The sequence below is a fragment of the Serinus canaria genome, chromosome Z, assembly GCF_022539315.1.
Source record: "Serinus canaria isolate serCan28SL12 chromosome Z, serCan2020, whole genome shotgun sequence".
Taxonomy (NCBI): domain Eukaryota; kingdom Metazoa; phylum Chordata; class Aves; order Passeriformes; family Fringillidae; genus Serinus; species Serinus canaria.
Genome location: NC_066343.1, coordinates 68253813 through 68271442, shown reverse-complemented (window position 1 = coordinate 68271442; position 17630 = coordinate 68253813). Strand labels below are relative to the sequence as shown.

The window sequence follows — 17630 nt, the reverse complement described above, 5'->3', positions numbered from 1 at the left end:
GGGCCAGGGTGGTTGCCTTCATTCAAAGGGAGCCCGTTCCCTCCTGTGCCACCAGCTGCAAAGCCAGGTGTCACACAGCCATGCAGGTCCTGGGCCAGACACATGGACTGAGACACAGATGAGCTGTGTCTGGGCTCTAAGTGAAAGATTTCATGCCAGCAAGAAAAAAAGTCAAAGACACTTTCATTTGAGACGAAGTGTAGAGGAGTGATGGACATTTTAGACAAAGTTTCTCAGATCCCAAAAGGTTTCATTAAGCTGGGTCCTGGCCAGCAGCAGAAATTAATGGAATGCAAGTGGGGAGGAGGGAAAGCAGGAGCTGTATTAATTGGGAACTGGACAAATTCCCTGAAAAGGGCTAAGGCAATCAGTGATCCTACAACCAACAAAACCACCGTCTCAGGCAGCATATTTCTCATAGTTTCAGAAGTCTTCTTATAGTTTTAGAAATCTTTAGCCTGAGAGCACATTCTCCTTGTTGTCTTCCTCCCATTCACTTATTTTCTTCACCAAGGTGTAGGTGACGAGGAGAGGGAAAGACAGTAAGCAGATGATCTGTCAATGCTCATCTGCTTTGAGTACATGTGGAAACCTGCCCTGGTACAGCCCCACCAGACCTGTCTAGAGCTGCTCAGCAAATGCAACCAGCTCCTGCATCCCCAGCAGGCACCACTGCGAAATGGAGAGCTGAAACTCAGCTTGAGATGAAAGGGCTGCAGAAAGGGAAACTATTCTCTCATCCACACTGCAATGCCAAGCAGCCTTTGTTCATGCTCCCACAAGGTGAAACAGAGCAGGGTTTGAAAGAAATCAGCACTGCTGCTGCCATTTTACAGATGGAATAGAGCAAACAGAGAGGGAAGAGCTTCCCAAGATATACCAAAAATGTCAAAGCACCTGCAGCAATAATCCTAGACCAGACAAGAATGCAGAGGAACTGAATATATGGCCACTTTCATTTTGCATTTTAAATTTCATAAGTTTTTAGGTCAGAAGGGACAAATCCTGTCAACTTGACCTCCTGTAATGGAGAGGTCTGGGAATTTCCTCCAGCGAGACTTGGAGTTTGCAGTTTAACTGAAAGAACTTTTGGCAAGACAGCCAGTCTTAATTTGAAAACCTCACACAATAGAGAATCCAAAACACCTTTTAGCATTTTGTTCCAACAACAAATTACTCTCCCTGTCAAGCATGAATAGTTTAAATTGTAGATTTATTTCTTCCTACAAAGCATACTTCAATAGCTTGACAGCTGGAGTTCACCTGACCTAAAACCCAGATAACTTTATTTTGCTGGATGAGTTTTACCTCTCCAGTTAGGCACTACAGTGTGATTCATTGCCTTTGAAATTTAGGTATGGATGAAAAAAAAAAAAAAAAAAGGAAAAATGTTTGGATTTGCATGGGTCTGCCAGGTGAATAACACCCAGAAGGTCTCTCAAGGCAGCTAAACTGAAAACAAGCAGAACCACAGCTTGCAGCAATTTAAGAGTGTTTGCTGCCAGGGAAAACACCTTTCCTTCCCCACAGTTTAATAACACTTCTGGAGCTCTTGAAATCTGGTGTGTCAAACTGGGCTGTGCACTGCCCTCCTTACATGGCTAGCAAAGACAGAATCATGTCTCCTGTGGACCAGATCCTTCTGAGAGCTGTGTTCTCCATAGCTCCCCATCCACTGCCTCCCCATTTTCTCATGTTGATAGACCTACTCAGCAGTGCTTGGTGCTTCTCCAAGAGCAAAGCCAAAGCTTAACACAGTGGTTAAAACAGAAAACTTAACCTGAAACTGATATGACACTTTATTGCCATTTTAATAAAGGAAATAATGCATCATTGATGCAAGAGTAAGGCAGGGATATAGTAAACATTGATTACTACATGTCAGGCAAAAGCAAGAGTAATTTGGTAAGTAATGTAACAACAACAACAAAAACCACAAACAAAGGGGAAAGACCAAACAAACAGAACCCACACTACACTTTGAATCAAAAGCCTTAAGATCTGCAGCCAGGACTTTCATGTATTGATCAAGATGGAGATACAAAGTGGTGGAAAAGTAGAAAAAGAGACAGTCCTGAAGAGAAATGAGAATTGAATTCTGCAGCTATGTTAGTTGATCACAGCAATACACACGGCTGCTACACAGAGTTTGAGGGATAAACTTTCATGATAGAAATGAAAAGAACAATGTGCTGTCTGCACATAGAGTAAATCAAACAAACCTGGGAAATTTCTTTCCAAAAGCCATTTGACTCCCAGCTGGTGAATTGTCGGAAACCACATTCATCCAGACCTTACTGAATTCTTCAGTATGGCATCATGTGGGAAGTGATGAGTTATTTTAAGGCAGCACAATTAATACAGGAAAAATACAGCAATACACATGCCAGCCAAAGAGCAACAAGAATTTTATTTATAGGTAAGTTGTTTGTCTAATTCTGTGAGCACTGTGTTCAGGTCTGTTGTATTTTTCCTTGCCTGGCACAGCTATAGAAAAACAAAGTTGATTTGTGTAATATATGCTAGATGGGGCTGGACAGTAGATGAAGGCAGAGTAGGATTCTGCATTCATAACTATGTTAAGTGAAAGAAGAGTAAGGGAATTTAAATTGTACAAAGGGTGAAGGACAAATACTTACCCAGTTGGTTTTTTTGCCTTAAGAATAAGGTGCCTGACAGCAGGACAATCTCACCCCCAGCCCATACCATGGTCACTATACTGAGCACAGCTACTCCATCTCCTCCACATGCCTCAAAATCACACCCAGAAAGGGAAAGGCATAAAACACAAATGGAGCATGTAGATGTACTGAAAGGGTTAATTCCCCTTTGCTCAGGCTGAAGAGGAAAAGGGCTTGAGGAAGCTATTGCTACAGATGACTTCCTTTTCATGGTGAAGTTTCTTGATAGCTGCTTAAAAATACAACCAACACTAGCATTTTACAGTGTGGGTATTGACCTTTTATTTTTTTCCTTTTGAAAAAAAAAGAATACATCCTTTTAGTGACTGGAAAGTGTATAAAGATACATTTTTTTAATGAATTCACACATTAAAGAAACAGGCTTTGAACAAGTTTCTCTAATGCATGGGACTTACAAATTCTTTCACAACCAATAATGGTTTTTTTTTCAAATACTTTGTAATAATATGGCATTGGGAGAGCCAGAGATCCCCTGAGATGCCAGTACTGCTAATACAGGAGGTGCCTCACCTCAGTCCCTCAGCCATGAGTACCAGGGATATCCCAGTTATTCTGCAAGGTAGAAAAGGAGGTGCTCCACAAACCCCAATTCCATAATCCAAGACCATCCCAGGAAAACCCAAAATTATCTCAAAGCTGATAGAGAATTGGCAGTTCCTGCACATCTCTACATGAACTCATCCCAACCTGGGTATTTAGTAACAGCTTTAAGGAGTATATTTATATATAAATCTACTAAAAAAACAAAAATAAACCCCCAACAACACCACTGTAGAATTTACGTGAACACACACAACTTAAGCAACACTGTGTTTCCACTGGATCTTGGCTATTAGCTGCTTGCAGTTTATATACAAAGCTGATTAATTAGAAAAGCTGCTTCTGGGAGCCAAGATTTCTGTCTAGGTTAGCCCTGGTTGGAATAAGGATTTCCTACATGTGATCTTCTATGAGATGGCAATACTAAAATTTTTTATTGTAACACCAGGATGTGCTTGTTTGTAAACATTTTTTCTTAGTATTAATTGAAAATCCAATGCATTCTTACACTCTGCACTCACATTATGGATCAGCTGACTGATACAATATCTAGCAATTCATAAGAGATATGAAAGTTTGACTAATAAAAATCCTCTAGACTAGTTAATTCCTGGTGTCAAGGTACTGACTTTGGAGCAACATCAAGCAGAATCTGATCCACAGAATCACAAGCAAATTTCCTCCAGGATGTAGGAGGTTCCAATCCATGCCAGCAAAACAATTTAAGTTTTGCATGATCCCCATTCTACGGATTGGAACGCAGGTTTGAAGGGAAGCAGTTTGCCAAGGTCACAGGCAATGTCAGCAACACAGCTCAAAAGAGCTTCAAATTCCTGAACACCCAATTTGTGTTAGACAGCAATGCCCACTTCTCTCCTGACTCCTACAGTCCTCAATCCCCTTCTATTAGGAAAAGATTACATGATACTGCATTTGGAGGAAAGCTCACAGGGAAATGTCAAAAGCAAATGTTTCAGGGATATACAAAAGAAAAGAAAAAAATTACTAGACAGGTAAAAAACTCTTCCTGTTGTTCTTGAAGCTCTTCTTTACTTCTTTTTGCCAGCTGCAGTCCTGAGTAATGAATACCTGCCAGATCTGGGTGGCAGCTTCCTCAGACCCTCTCCTTGTGCTTCACGTTAGCCAGCTTGACTGTTTCCTGCTCGGAGGCAGGTGGAGAAGGCTCGTCGTGACATCCAATCATCAGCTGATAGACAATCACTCCCGCGACTGCCCCAAGGAAAGGAGCCACAATTGGAACCCACCACCAGTGGGACGGCTTACCAACCCTGGAAAACAAAAATAAAGTGCACAAGGTAAGAAGAGCAGCCTGAGTGTCGGGAAATTTGCACTTGGATCTGGAGCCATGCAAGACCTGACCCTCTGCAGCCATCACCGCCCACTTGCACAGGACAGCAGCACCTGCACGCCTGCAGAGCTTCCAAGGCAAACCTTGCCACACACACACACAAACAAGCACTTTAAATCCCAGTGACAAGCAATTCAGAGCAGCTACTTTCAGGACTTCCAAGACTGTCTCTCCACCATGAAAGGAGAGAAGCATTTGTTGTGCCTACACTAGGCACTTTCAATTCCCTCCCACTGCTTGCAGGAAAGCAACCCTTGATAACATGGCTCTCTTAATTGTCTCCAAAAATAACAAACACTTCTCATTTTCTACCATTTAAAAATCTTGACCTGGTGTTACAATAAAAATCTTGATGTGCTCATGTTCAAGGCACAACTGAAATTCTCATGGATGCTTCTAGATTTCCTCTTTGATAGCAAAGTTGTGTCATTTGCTCTCACCACTGGAAGCTGCCCAGCTTCCACAATTTCTTAAGAAGCCGAAAAGCAGACAGGGTCTTTTAGCAACATTTAGACAATCCAAAGATGCCTTGTGGCTTCCAAGACTCTTTATAGTGCCAGAGCTACCATCTATTTGGATTCATAATTTATTTCCCCTTGATGCTCAAGGTTTTTGTCGTCAAGCACTTACTGGAACACTTCCATGCCCCAGCCAGCAATGGCTGTGAAGAGACGAGGCCCAAAGTCCCTGGCAGGGTTGACAGCGTAGCCAGAGTTGAAGCCCATGGAGGTTCCAATAACAAGGACAACAAATCCAACTGTGAAAGCCTCCAGCCCGGTGGGGACGGGGTTGTTGTAGGGATCAACAATCGCCAAGACACAAACGATCAGGGAGGCAGTGCCAATGAACTGGAGAGGGATGGGGAAGGAAAACAAGAATTTAATCCAGATTAGTCTTCTAACCAAGTTATTTAACTCTTCTGGGATGAAATTCTCTTACAAGGAAGAGGTGTACCAAGTCATCCCATGACACTATCAGACCACAGCAGCCATAGGAATAAAAGAGTGGAGTGTGCTTCTCTCTTGAGATTATCAAGAGAGGAGCACACTCATGTCAGCCCAGAACCTCAGTCAAACTCACACATTTCTCCCTACCCCCAGAAGGGTTATGAATAGCTCTTTAGGCAGCCAGAAAAGCTGGAAACATCTTCCTAAGCCTCCTTCCCACATACCGTGGCTGGGTAGAAGCTGTCCCTTTTGTGGTTGATGGCAAGTTTAGGAGACAGTCACATTCAACAGCAACCACCACCCCACACCCAGCTGACCTCTGGATTGTGCCACCACCACAGTACCAGAGTGAGAGTGAGGAAGAGCTATCATTCCTCACACTATGGCTCTTCAGGGACTATGACAAATGGCATTCTTTTCTCTGGTGTCCTGACCAGTGTTGTAACACTTGTTAATGCCTTGGCACAAGCCTTCTGGCTGTAAGGTCCTTTCTGGCCCTGCTCTTCCTATGGCTAGTGGAGATCTGTGTCAACTCCAAAAAACCTTTCTGGAAATCTTATCTTTAAATTGCAATTCATTTTCTAACTAAGGGTGAGGCCCAGACCCACCCAAAAGACTCCTCTTCAAATGCATTTTCATCCTCCCAGCACCCTCTTACCTGGTCAAAGAAGCCATTCACAACATTCAGATGCTCAGATGGGTAGGTGGCAAAAATACCAGCAGTGGCATTCTTTCCTATAACAGTGAGCTGGTTATTGTCAAAAGCCCAGATAGCATCTAGAGGTAGAGGAGAAAAAAAAAAAAAAAACATTTGCTTTAGAGCAAACACTTATTTGGAAAACTTAGGGCATCATCCACCCCAGCTTTTTAACCAGTCAGGCTCAGAAGCAGATGGCATTAATCCCTGCTCCTAACAATTATTTGTCAGGCATTAAGAAAGAGAGTCAAGAAGCAAACACTAAGGTGACTTAACTCTCTCCCAAAGGTAACCAAACACCTGTGGTATCAGTCTTGGTGTGAAAACATGTCACAGTGATACAGATCAGCAAACAGGATTTGGGCTGTCCTTTCACTTTTCTAAGTTATAACTCCCAAGGTTGTCTTTAGGGCCAACAGTGCCTTGCCTACCACTAGAAGCTGAATAACTAACTTAGGATGGTCTATCTTTCCTTCATGGTGAGTGGAAACAAAACCAGGCACCTCTAAATGTAGCTTTTCCATGGGTTAGGTAGGTAAAATGGGGTTAAATCCCTTTTGAAGAGGAGGCCTCAATCCACAAACAAGAAAGGTAATAGGTGTTGAACTGTGGCCCTGATGTTTACTGAGAGGAAGGTAGGTCTCCTTGCTTCTTCCTAAAGTGAAAAGAAGTTCCAGCCAGTGCTGGGGTGGCAGCTTCCTCCTCCAGCTGGAAATAACAGTGACCCAGATGCTCCACTCAGATACAGGGAACATCACTCCTATTGCCAGAAACAATCAGGAGGCAAAGTATGAGTCCAAATGTCACACTTGATATTAGGGGAACAGCAAGGCCCAGCATAAAAACTCAGTTCTTGCCCGCTGAAGGTCTTGCTACATGATGAAAAGCACACAGGAGAAGTTGAGGCATGAGGAACTGGATTTGTAAGGTGCTTTCCAAGGGATGGAATCACTCTGATAAAAGCAGCAAAATCTGCCAGAAGTCACATTATCTGAAGCTAACACAAGACAATGCATTTGACATCACAGTGAAGACCATTTTTTGAGCCAAGAATGAGAAAATGGTTCTAGAACAGTGAACAGATATAAAACCTTCATCACTGCTAGTGCTTCACTGACTTTTCTGGAAGACCAGTAAATACAAAAGAGCCCATCCAGAGGTCCAGTGTTCTGTACTCAAGGGCAAAGACTTGCACTTTGACAATGCTGGGTGGCCTTCAGATTGCTTTAAGGAGGCTTGAACCCATCATCATGAGAATGGGAAAGCCATCCCACAAACACAGTAAGGAGGTTTCTTGGAATACTGCACTGCAAGTGCTCCTCTCTGATGCAGAAACCTCCCTCCCTGCAGTGAGTCACAAACACGGTAGTCTCACCTCAAAAAAGACACAGGGTTTCCACACTTACCATAGTACAGCCCAAAGACTATGCCAGCTCCAAGGAAAGCCCCCAGGGTTTGTGCAAGGGCATAAATTGGTAGCTTGATCCAGGGCTCCCGGGCCAGTAAGCACATGGCAAAAGTGACAGCTGGGTTCAGGTGTCCGCCTGCAGAGGAGTTGGTGGTTAGTGTACTCTTATGGGCAGAATGTAGCTCCTAGAGTTGTGCCAGGGGCACCAGCTTCCAAACCAGTGCCACACGGGAAAAGCAGGCCTGCACAACCACTGACACAAGTGAAACTGAGCCTACGTGGAGCACACGTACCTGACACCTGTCCTGCGATCAAAATGCCGAGCGTTACGGCGAAGCCGAAGGCCAGGTTGACAGTCAGGAAACCTCCATGAGTCCCTCTGCTGAGAATGATCTGCGCAACAGAGCCACAGCCAAAGAGCTAGGAGGAGAAAAAGAGATTGAAATTACCCTCTCTGTTTCACATCAGGGCCAGCTGCTGACCAATGCCTGCAATTGCTCTCCTTACACCTTCATGGGACATCATAGTCCACTCACGACTCAAAGCCTCCACAGCTGCTATCTTTGGTCAAAGTATCTATGCATTATCTCTAGAGATGGAAGGGAAGAAGGGCATAGACAAATCTATCTCCTGGCAGGATGGACTAAAAACAGGGCTAAAATTAAAAGCAAGATGGATCTACAGGAGTCTGGCTTTCTTTGTTCAAACATCTAATTTTAAGATGCCAGGTGAGAAGGCTGAGCCAGATATCATCCTGGTCTGAGATATTCACAGTACAGCTGTGCTGATGAGGGATCTGGGTACCACTGTGTTAAAAAGACTAATAATTGTTTGGCACAGTAGCTCGTAGATTGGTAGGCAACAATTCTGTTAATGCCTGGAACTACAGCTGTGACTGAAGAAGGCCACATTCAGCCTGCCATTCATGGAGTTCTCTTTCCAGGTTCCATCAAAAAAAGTCCATATTCAAGAGAGTCCACCAGCACAGCCAGTCTTGGCCTTCTGTCCAAGATCAGGGGTGGAGCAAACCAAACACTCTGGCAGATAAAAGCTGTTTATTTGGGGTGATAAAACTGTTTCCTAGTAGCTAAGGAAGGTCTTGCTTAAAGATGGTCACTCTAGCTGGATAATCCTTCTCTTCCCAACTGCACCTAAAAGCCCTTATTCCTATGGTCACCCTTAACAACTCAAACCAGTTTAACTCAGCAATTCAGTTCATCAGTCATCCAGCTGCAGGCTTTCTGTCTTGGTAAGTCTTTCCACTATGCAACATGTAATTTAAAGAGCTCTAAACCTGATCATCTCTTTGCTTGTATCTCCCACCAGCTCCACCTGAACTGACCCTTGGTGTATTATCACTTGGAATTACCACATTGGCAGATACTTAAACTAGGACAGAGATTACAGCCTGCTCATGAGATGCTCAAATCTAGGGATCAAGGCTTGACTTATTTCTTCTGACCACATACCCATAACTACGCCCCCACAAAGACTTTCTACTTCCGTGTACTCCATCATCCCAGAATTACTCAATTGCCACAGAGGTGGTATCAACTCCTACAGGATAAGCCACCAAAAAGGCACCAAGGTGGCCAGGTTTGCTCTTGTCTGTTCTTCAGCCAACACTGGACATGCCCATTGAGCAACACACGATCCAAATCAGAGGCAAAACATACGTAACTCATCCCCTCCCATACCCTTGACAACTAAAGAATTGCTAACAAAGCAAAAGGTGCACTCAGCTTGCTTGGAAAGGAGTAGCCAGGGAGGCTGCAGGCTGATTCATGAGGTGGACACTCTGTGAATACGTGCCTCTTGACAAGGAACCAGGTGCCCAACACAAGGACCTTGTGTAAAAAGAACAAAGGAACCTGCTGAACTCGTTGGTGAGGGAGGCATAGCCAGCACTGCTCTCTACTGGGTGCAGTCAGAACAGCCCCTACAATGTCCCCACTGAGCTGGGAAACCATGGCAGAGGAGACTCCAAGACAAAGGCAGAAAAGATTTGTTTATTGGCAGCAAACAGAAACAGCTATGCCCAAACCACCAAGGGAAGAGCAGCTCCAACTGAGCAAATAAATGCAAGTTAATAACCAGGGTGAATCCTGTTTCTCCCTTTCCCCAAACAAACCCCACCAAGCTTTGGAGAGATTTCATGGCCATGGTGTTTGCCTCTCAAAGGCCACACAGCACATTATTCTGACCAGGCAGGGGACAAGCCCACAAAACCTGAGTTTGGTGGTGTTCCCCCCAGTGATCCCTAGTGATGAAGGTATTTGTGTCATTAACTCTGTAAGAACTGGCAGTTCTGCAGGTGGATGGTGGTTGGCTTGTTATACACAAACCTTTTGGTTGCAGAAACCACAGAGTAAAATTTTCCCACCTCCACCTCCCTGATCACCCACAAAGGTCTTCCCTTGAGCAGGAGGAATTCCAGGTCTGCCATTTCTCAAGAGGTTATCTCAGGAGGTCATTCCCCATCCTCCTCTCCTCCATCCTACACCTGGCAGTAGCTTTCTGAGCTTTTCCTCAGAAAGGAGTCTATGGGCCATGCAAAAATACCCCGAAGCCACTCCACAGGACCATTACAGCTGTTTATCAGATGAGCTGTGAGCACTATTTGGCTTCATTCAGCGTAACAGTAGAAAACTTAACCCTCAGCAGATTAAAAGAGCACAGTGATACTTAGGGACAGGTTTGAACTTTGATATGCATGTGTTCAATTCCATCCTGCACCAGTGGACTCCACTAAACACAAAAATACAGTGTCACGCATGACATCCCTCCACGGAATTTGACTTTAAGGAGCCAGTTCAAGTCACGCTCACCCAGACTTTTGTGGCAAGTACCTTGACACTACAGAGTTTTGTTGTGGTAGTAGCTAATACAATTTTTAATCACGCCACTTTCACATCTGCTGTTTGCCAGTTTTCCTTCCAATTTCTTTTCCCAGGTCAGATGAGACCAGAGAACCTCAGCTTTCATTTTTTAGGTTTTGTTTGTCCACTGCTCACAGAGTGCTGTTCAGGAGCATCCAGCTTGGGTTGAAAGGCAAGGAAGGTCAAAAAAAAGTAATTCAACATTTTTGCCAGTCTTTTTAGTCCATGCAATGTATTTAGGAGTTCTTAGGCAATATTGTATCACTGGGATACAATAGTCAGGGACAGTGGTGCACACCTAAGGGGAGATCACACCCCATTCTTTTGATTTTAATAACCTTCCTCCCACAGCATTTTGTTTTGTGGTTTTGTTTTTCATTTGCATTTGTTGGGTTTTTGGTTTGCTTTTTCATTTTTTTGGCTTTGGTTTGGGCGGGGGGAGGGGGGGGTGTATTTTCATTCTGTTTTTGTGTAAAAAAACCACTTCTGGAAGAATATCCAGCCAACAGAAACCCAGGTTAGCACCTCCCATGACATCAGGAGCAGTCAACTGTTATACACCCACAATACTAGCCAAGTTCAAAAGCGGTTTTAAAGTGCTAATAAAATACTTGCAATAAAGCATCACTCTGATGTGTTAAACCTGCTCTCTGAGGAATTGAAGTCAATGCAGCCATTAACCAGGTTAATGGAAGCCTGCTCCCTAATTTCATCTTACTGACTCTAGTAAATCTAACAGGGAGGCTTCTTACTGCTCTGGTGTGATTCAACTCCTTGCACAGTGAAAAAGGGCAAAATCCTTGTTCTGCAGGAATGGGTTCAGGAGTGGTGGGGCTGCCAGACTCCAGAGGGGAGAAGAACACCCCTGTACAAAGGAGGTACCAGTCAGAAGCAGCAGCAAATAATAGGAAAAGCAGGAAAAAATAATAGAAAATAGGTATCCATTGCAGAGGATACCTCACACTTGGGAAACCTTGAGCTCCCTGTGCCCAGGGCATGTTTGGAGACTGAGCAGCTGGCTTTGTCTCTCAAGATAAAAGCAACCCATCTCAATCTCAATGTCTGAACACATGAAAGCCCAGTAGCCAGTAAGGACTGGTAGGAAAGAACCATGGATGTTAAAAAGTTGCAATTGCTCATGAAGAAACAAGGCTACTGAAGGCAGCCTATTTAGGCAGACCTTGTGGAAAATTGCTTCATGTATGAGCTTCATACATGGTGCTCAGAACTCCTCTGCAGAAGAGGAGTTATGAGCACCAGGTATGAAGCTCATATACGGAAAGGAGTTTCTTTCCTTTCTTGTCTCCTTCTTTCTTTGCCAGTGCTTTTTTACACCTTAATGTGCAACACAAAAGGCCTGAGTGCATTTGCTCTTCGACTTCAGACAGGTCTCTAAATGTAGGTGGGAAAGCTTTGCTGGCATAAACCAGGAGGAGTGCAATTACCTGAATTACAGCTCTTCTGCCAGCAAATAAACCAGGGATTAGGCAAGAAGCCTGCTATAAATCTACCCTAATCACCCTGCTGGATGGGAAAGACTGGTCAGCCCTTGATGTACTCTGGTTAATGGGGAAGATGCCAGAAGATGCAGTCAAACCATGAGTCTGCTTTGAAGGAGGAGACCCAGAGATCCTGATGGAAGATTTTAAGTTTTGGACACACAGAGGGTACCACCCTTCATAGGGAGAAGGCAGGGAGCAGCATGCAGAGATCTTGAACTCCACAGCTCACATGGCAGAATAGCCTCCATCAGACAAAAAGGCAATGCAAGGAGCTCTATCCTTTATGCTTTTCCTCAAAGCATCTCTCAAACAACCAGGCTGGTCATCATTCTCAATTTGCAAAGCAAGGAGAAACCTTAGATCCCACATCCCAGTTTTTTGTCCATCACAGCTGGAGGCAGCCTGTACAGAAGCAGCCCTGCAGGAAGGGCAGCAGCAGATGGTCTGTTATGTTACAGCTCTTTGTGCACCACCCACTGAACCAGAGCCAAGGCAGGGCTGCAGGGCTGGAGAGATGAGAGATTCTAAGAAAAACTGCACCCCACATACATCATCACACGCTACAAAAAACATTGCACAAAGCTGGAGACATGAGCCTCCTTCAGCTCAAGAAACCTGGGCAACCTTCAGCAGGGGAATTGGGCATTAGGGAGGAAATTCAGTGGTTGAGGTTGTTCACACACACACACAGAGAAAATGTCCCCTACTATTGGGCAGATCAAGAGGTTTCAGCCATTAGAAAGACCAGTGCCTCTGGGGGTTTGGCCACAAGGTTGGGCACTCCTGGGGAAAAGCTGCCTTCCCAGCAAGGGAAAGTCTTGGTGCCCGAACTGTCCTGTTTGTAGGAAGGAGAAATGTCCAGCTCCTGGAATGAGGCAGCAAGAAGGGACAGTTTCAGACAGCTGGTGAAGAGCTTCAGCCTCTTCTGGTGGAAGGGTTGAGGGAAAGCAGCAGCACTGACACTTCCCATGTCCCCATACCCAGCAGCACAGCACTCACCAAGTCCTTTGTTTGCAAGAGTCAGCAGCACTCAACATGCTTACAGCAAGGACTTCCACTCCCTTCTACAGCCTAGCAAAGCACTAACCAAGAAAAAATCTGTTAAATTTTTTTTTAAATTAAATTTTCCAAATGTGACAAGCTGGCGTTAAGCAAACCACCCTAAATCAAACAGCAACTGTGGGAACTACTGTGCTGCCCCAGACAGCTGTGGGATGAGCAGCAGCTTTATGTTGCCGACACCTAAGTGGGGCTACCCTTGCTGTGGTCATCTCACAAGGTGAAGCTCCCCTTGCTTTAGTCATCCAAACCACTTTGCCGGTTTTGTTTCTGTGGTCTATACCCCAAAAAAGCTACCACCTAGCCACAAAGCCAAGGCGGCACCAATTGAGAAGTAATTAGGAGTTGTTTTGTTCTTTCTTTGTGCCTCTACAGCACTGATTCACAGCGAGTCCCACTCGGAAATCAGTCATAATCGGCACATTACTTCTGCAAATGTAAAAGACAAACAGCCAGCTTTGGTATTTGCAGCTAGCAGAGCAAGGCAAACAGACCGAGCCTAAAGAGAGGCACGGAGACCCACCATGGAAATCTGGGTTTAGTGGGTTGCTACAGCAATAACACAAACAGCAAGGGACTGGGGAAATGCCTTTGGCGTTTGTAGTGCTTAACGATTGCCAGCAAGCGGTGCTTCCAACACAGGTATAAAGCTCAAGCTTAAAGTGCTACTCAGAAAGTGAGTTTTGAAGAGGGGAAATGCCAATTTAAGTATCAAAGGAGATGTATGTAGAATCAGCATTACTATTTTTGCAACAATAAAGACACCACCCACAAACTAAATAGAAGTTATGCAAGGTGCTCTGCACAGCAAAAGTGGCTTACAAGTAGACAGCAACTCGCCTTGGCATTCTTCAGACCTTGGCTGCCTTAGCTGGATTATTTTTCTTACCTTAAAAAAAAAGAGGCACTATTCTAACACTCCTTTCCAGTTCAAACCACTCTATGATTCCACCTTCCCCATCTCGTTAAAAAAATGAGAAAATAAAATCAAGCACTAGGTTTATTCTTACAGGAAGCAAGACTGCATAGTGATCTGCAATAGCTTTTGTCTTAGAAGAGTTTAAGAGAGCTGCAGTCATTATGCAAGTGAAAGGGAGGAGGGAAGAAGCTGAAGCAGTGCCAAAATCCACAGTGGGACAAGTTTTACATTACACAGTGAAATTTAAAGTAAGCTGCAAACTTTAAACCCTCTCCCTCCCTTGGGACTTAGGAAGTTGATTTCAGTGTGAACAATATCTAACCTTAAATCAATCCCTGATAATATTCTGTACAAACACATTTGTGTTTAGTCAACTCCATCTCCCATGAAGAGAATTTTCACAGATTCAGGTCTTTCTTCAGGCATTTTACTGGGAAGCCCAAAACAGATATTTACTGGGGTACAATGCATCTAAATGCACACACACAGCTGAACCTGCTGGCAGGGTGAGCAACAGGGACTTTTGCAAGGTACAAAATGACAATTTCTGTCCTGGGAGAAAATCCAATTCAAACAATTGTCCAGGCCAACTGAAAGGGGAAGGAATTCACCTTCAAGACCCTTTCTATTTCATGTAGGTGATATAATAAAAAGAAAAGGAATCAGGTTGGTAATAAAGAAAAAACTGCAAGTTTCCCTTCACAGGAATAGACTGAGACAGCACGAAGTTGGAAAGGGATTGACTGGCTTGGATATTGCAAGCTTGCAGTCCTGGAACCCATTCTCCTCTGGTGTAGCCTGTTTTGAACTTCTGACAGTGCAAGAGCACTCAGTGAGTTTGGGGCTTTCCCTTTTCTCCCACAAGCCCACTCCACCCTCTCCCACACCATCACAGAAAGCCCACAGTGCTCCATCCACTGCAGAGATGCTGCAGGAGATCCTAAACAAGTTTGCAAGCTCTACAAGATGGAGTTGAGTGTGCCTCTAAAACCAGTTCAGGAACTCCTGAACATGATGAAGGCTCAGCCTGCAAACTTTGACACACACACACTGAAACAGAGCAGGTTTGATGCTCCTGAGGACAAGGTATGTGCTGCCCACTTCTGCCAAAGCAGTGTCCAGCGTGGCTGATGGGTGCCCATTACCACTGCCATTTTGGAGGCTGCTTATGGTTTTGGATCAAACCCTTACTCAAGCTCTGGGCAGATCCAAATTCCTCTCTGCCTGGAGAGGCAAGGCGTAAGGAAAAGTAGTCACTGTTGTGCCAGCTGTTACAGTCGTAGGATGGACTAGTGGGGTTTGGATCATGAGCCCTTCTGAAAGCTCAGATCCAAATGGCTAAAGGCTGCTCTTGTTTCTCAGCAATATTAGCTTTGCTATCAGGAGGCATTAGTCTACCTTACAAGAATTACCTTGTTTCAATCCTGAGACTAACAGCAGCAACATCTGTGATTAATAAACAGCAATCTTCTAACTATTAATCACTTTCCTATCACCTTCTACCCACCTTAATTCCAAACAACCCTTCCTGGAAAAATCAACAGGACTTGTTTGCAAATCACCAAAGCTGGGTCGCTCTGACAATAAAGCCATTGCACCGTACAAAGCTGCTTTCTTTTAAGAGTGGTAACATTTTACCACTTTGGTAACATTTACAGTCTTAGCAGAGTCCCCTAAGCTGCCGGAGAAGATTCCAAAATCCTCTCTTCATCAAAAAAAAAAAAAAAAATCTTATTTATGAAAGCATATAATTGCGTCAGCCTTTTCGTGTTGTTCCCCAGGTGCTTCACCACCTCAGAGGAACCTGTATCTGCAGATATCCACTGTGAGAACTCCAACTCATTTCTGCCTCAGTATACATGCATCCAGCCTGTGGCCAGCTGGGCACTCCTGCATTTTCAAATGCAGATACTCTAAACCAGGTATTCCTGCCACCGTTTTTCTACACCAGTATTTACTCCACACAGCTCATACACAACTCACCTAGCTGTTCATATCTGCCTTTAAAGCCAATTGCAGCCACTCAAAACATTTGCCACTTCAGGCATTAGACACACATTTATCCTGTTTTAACCCTTATATTCCACCCCTTTGGAAACTGAGCACTAAAACAGGCAGAAGAGTTTTATCTCCAGTGGCCACTGAAGAGCACACTGACTGATAGCAAGCACCAGGTCCCAGCTGGCTGTCAGCAGAGCTGCCATGGTATCGTGCAGCCCCACTCACAAGCCCCTGGGGAATCAGCGGCTGACAGCAAAAGGACACGGCAGCAGTTTAAATTCTGGCTACTTCTTCATGATGGGATGCATGGGGAAAGCTAAGTGGAAAAAAAAAAAAACCCTCTTTCAGTTCCTCAGGTGATAACACTTGCAGTATTTCAGAGCCAAGAAAATATCCCAGGGCGGACAGAAAGGAAGTTTTGCATGATCTCTAGCAAAACACTTGCTGCTTACATCGAGCTGTTTTGCTCCCTGCACTTCACAGATACACAGAAACTTCCACACACCCAACAAGCTCTTCAGAACCCACATTTTGCAAGAAACCCCAACGTCCACCCTTAAGCAATGTGCACGAATTTTTTCCCTGCGCACAGGGACTGTCCTCCAGACCCCCTGCAGCAGGTTGCACCAGAGCTGGGCTCATTCCCAATGCAAACCCTGGCAGCAACGCAGCCCCTTCACCAGGACAGTTTCCCCCAAACCCTCAGGATAGAGAGCATCCCCTCACTACAGCCCCACTCACCACCAGGATCAGCGTCCCCAGGCACTCAGCCAGTGCTTGCCGCACTAATTTGTTCCTGATCCTCAGGTGCTCCTCAATGGTAGCAAGAACGTCCTTTTGCCGCCCCATCGCAGGAGAGGTGCTTCTCAAGTGCTCTCAGGGGAAAAGCAGCAGCTGACAAAGCCTCAGCAAAGTTTCTTCTCCAGCACAGCTGCCTTAGCTTATAAATAAGTTCATCGATGCCTGACACACCTCCTGGGTAACCACACCCCTTCCACCCGCTCTTCAAACCCAACTTTTTTTTTTCCTGCTTTTCAGCACGAGACAGCGTGGGTGGTTTTTTTTCATTTTCCTTATTGCTTGCATAGATGAGCAAAATATTCAGGAGCTTCATAAGAAGAAGGAATTAAATGTGTCCTGCTGAAGCCACTGCTGTTTTCTTCACCAGCTAAAATTCAGGGCCATATCTGATCTTCTCCAGCTTCACTTCAATGCATAGACTGAGCAGTGCTTTCAGTGCATAGACTGAGTAAGCATGGTGCCCTGCATTCCGATTTCCTTCCCTCCCAAGCTCTTGCAGGGTGGTAAAGTGATGTTTGCTCCTGTGCTGATTCAGAGGCTGTAGGTGCTTTGACAGAAAAACTGGGAGGCAGAGGGTTTGAACTCCTATAGCTATGTCTGAGGGTCTCCTGAGTTCCAGCAGTTGCCCAGCTGAAGCTGATACTGTGAACAAGACCAAACCTCTTTCCATGGAAATCTACATTTGGGTCCAAATTCTTTTGTGTCATTACAAAGTTTTCTCACCCTTCCAGAGCTTTGGGAGAGCCCTTGCAGCCCAGTCCCCTGAAAGCTGTAAAGAAAAGACATGGAGCTCCCAGTGCAGAGCC

At 44.7% G+C, this 17630-nt stretch overlaps 1 protein-coding gene across 1 annotated transcript; it reads right to left on the bottom strand.

The window, feature by feature from the left end:
* Nucleotides 1–2938: 2938 nt before the first annotated feature.
* AQP3 (aquaporin 3 (Gill blood group)) lies at nt 2939–16966 on the bottom strand. The gene is made up of 6 exons (XM_009095379.4): nt 16765–16966; nt 7957–8083; nt 7662–7799; nt 6217–6335; nt 5242–5459; nt 2939–4531 (listed from the first exon to the last, which is right to left on the bottom strand). The coding sequence occupies exons 1-6, from the start codon at nt 16870–16872 to the stop codon at nt 4357–4359; spliced, it is 885 nt and encodes a 294-aa protein (XP_009093627.1). The 5' UTR covers nt 16873–16966; the 3' UTR covers nt 2939–4356.
* Between the last annotated feature and the right edge of the window lie 664 nt (nt 16967–17630).

Coding starts and splice junctions, on each gene's coding strand:
- AQP3 (XM_009095379.4), bottom strand. CDS start 16,872: ATGGGGCGGCAAAAGGACGTTCTTGCTACCATTGAGGAGCACCTGAGG. Junction 7,800..7,956: donor GATCGCAGGACAGGTGTCAG/GTACGTGTGCTC, acceptor ACTCCTCTGCAG/GCGGACACCTGAACCCAGCT. Junction 5,460..6,216: donor TGAATGGCTTCTTTGACCAG/GTAAGAGGGTGC, acceptor ATCCCTCTCCAG/TTCATTGGCACTGCCTCCCT.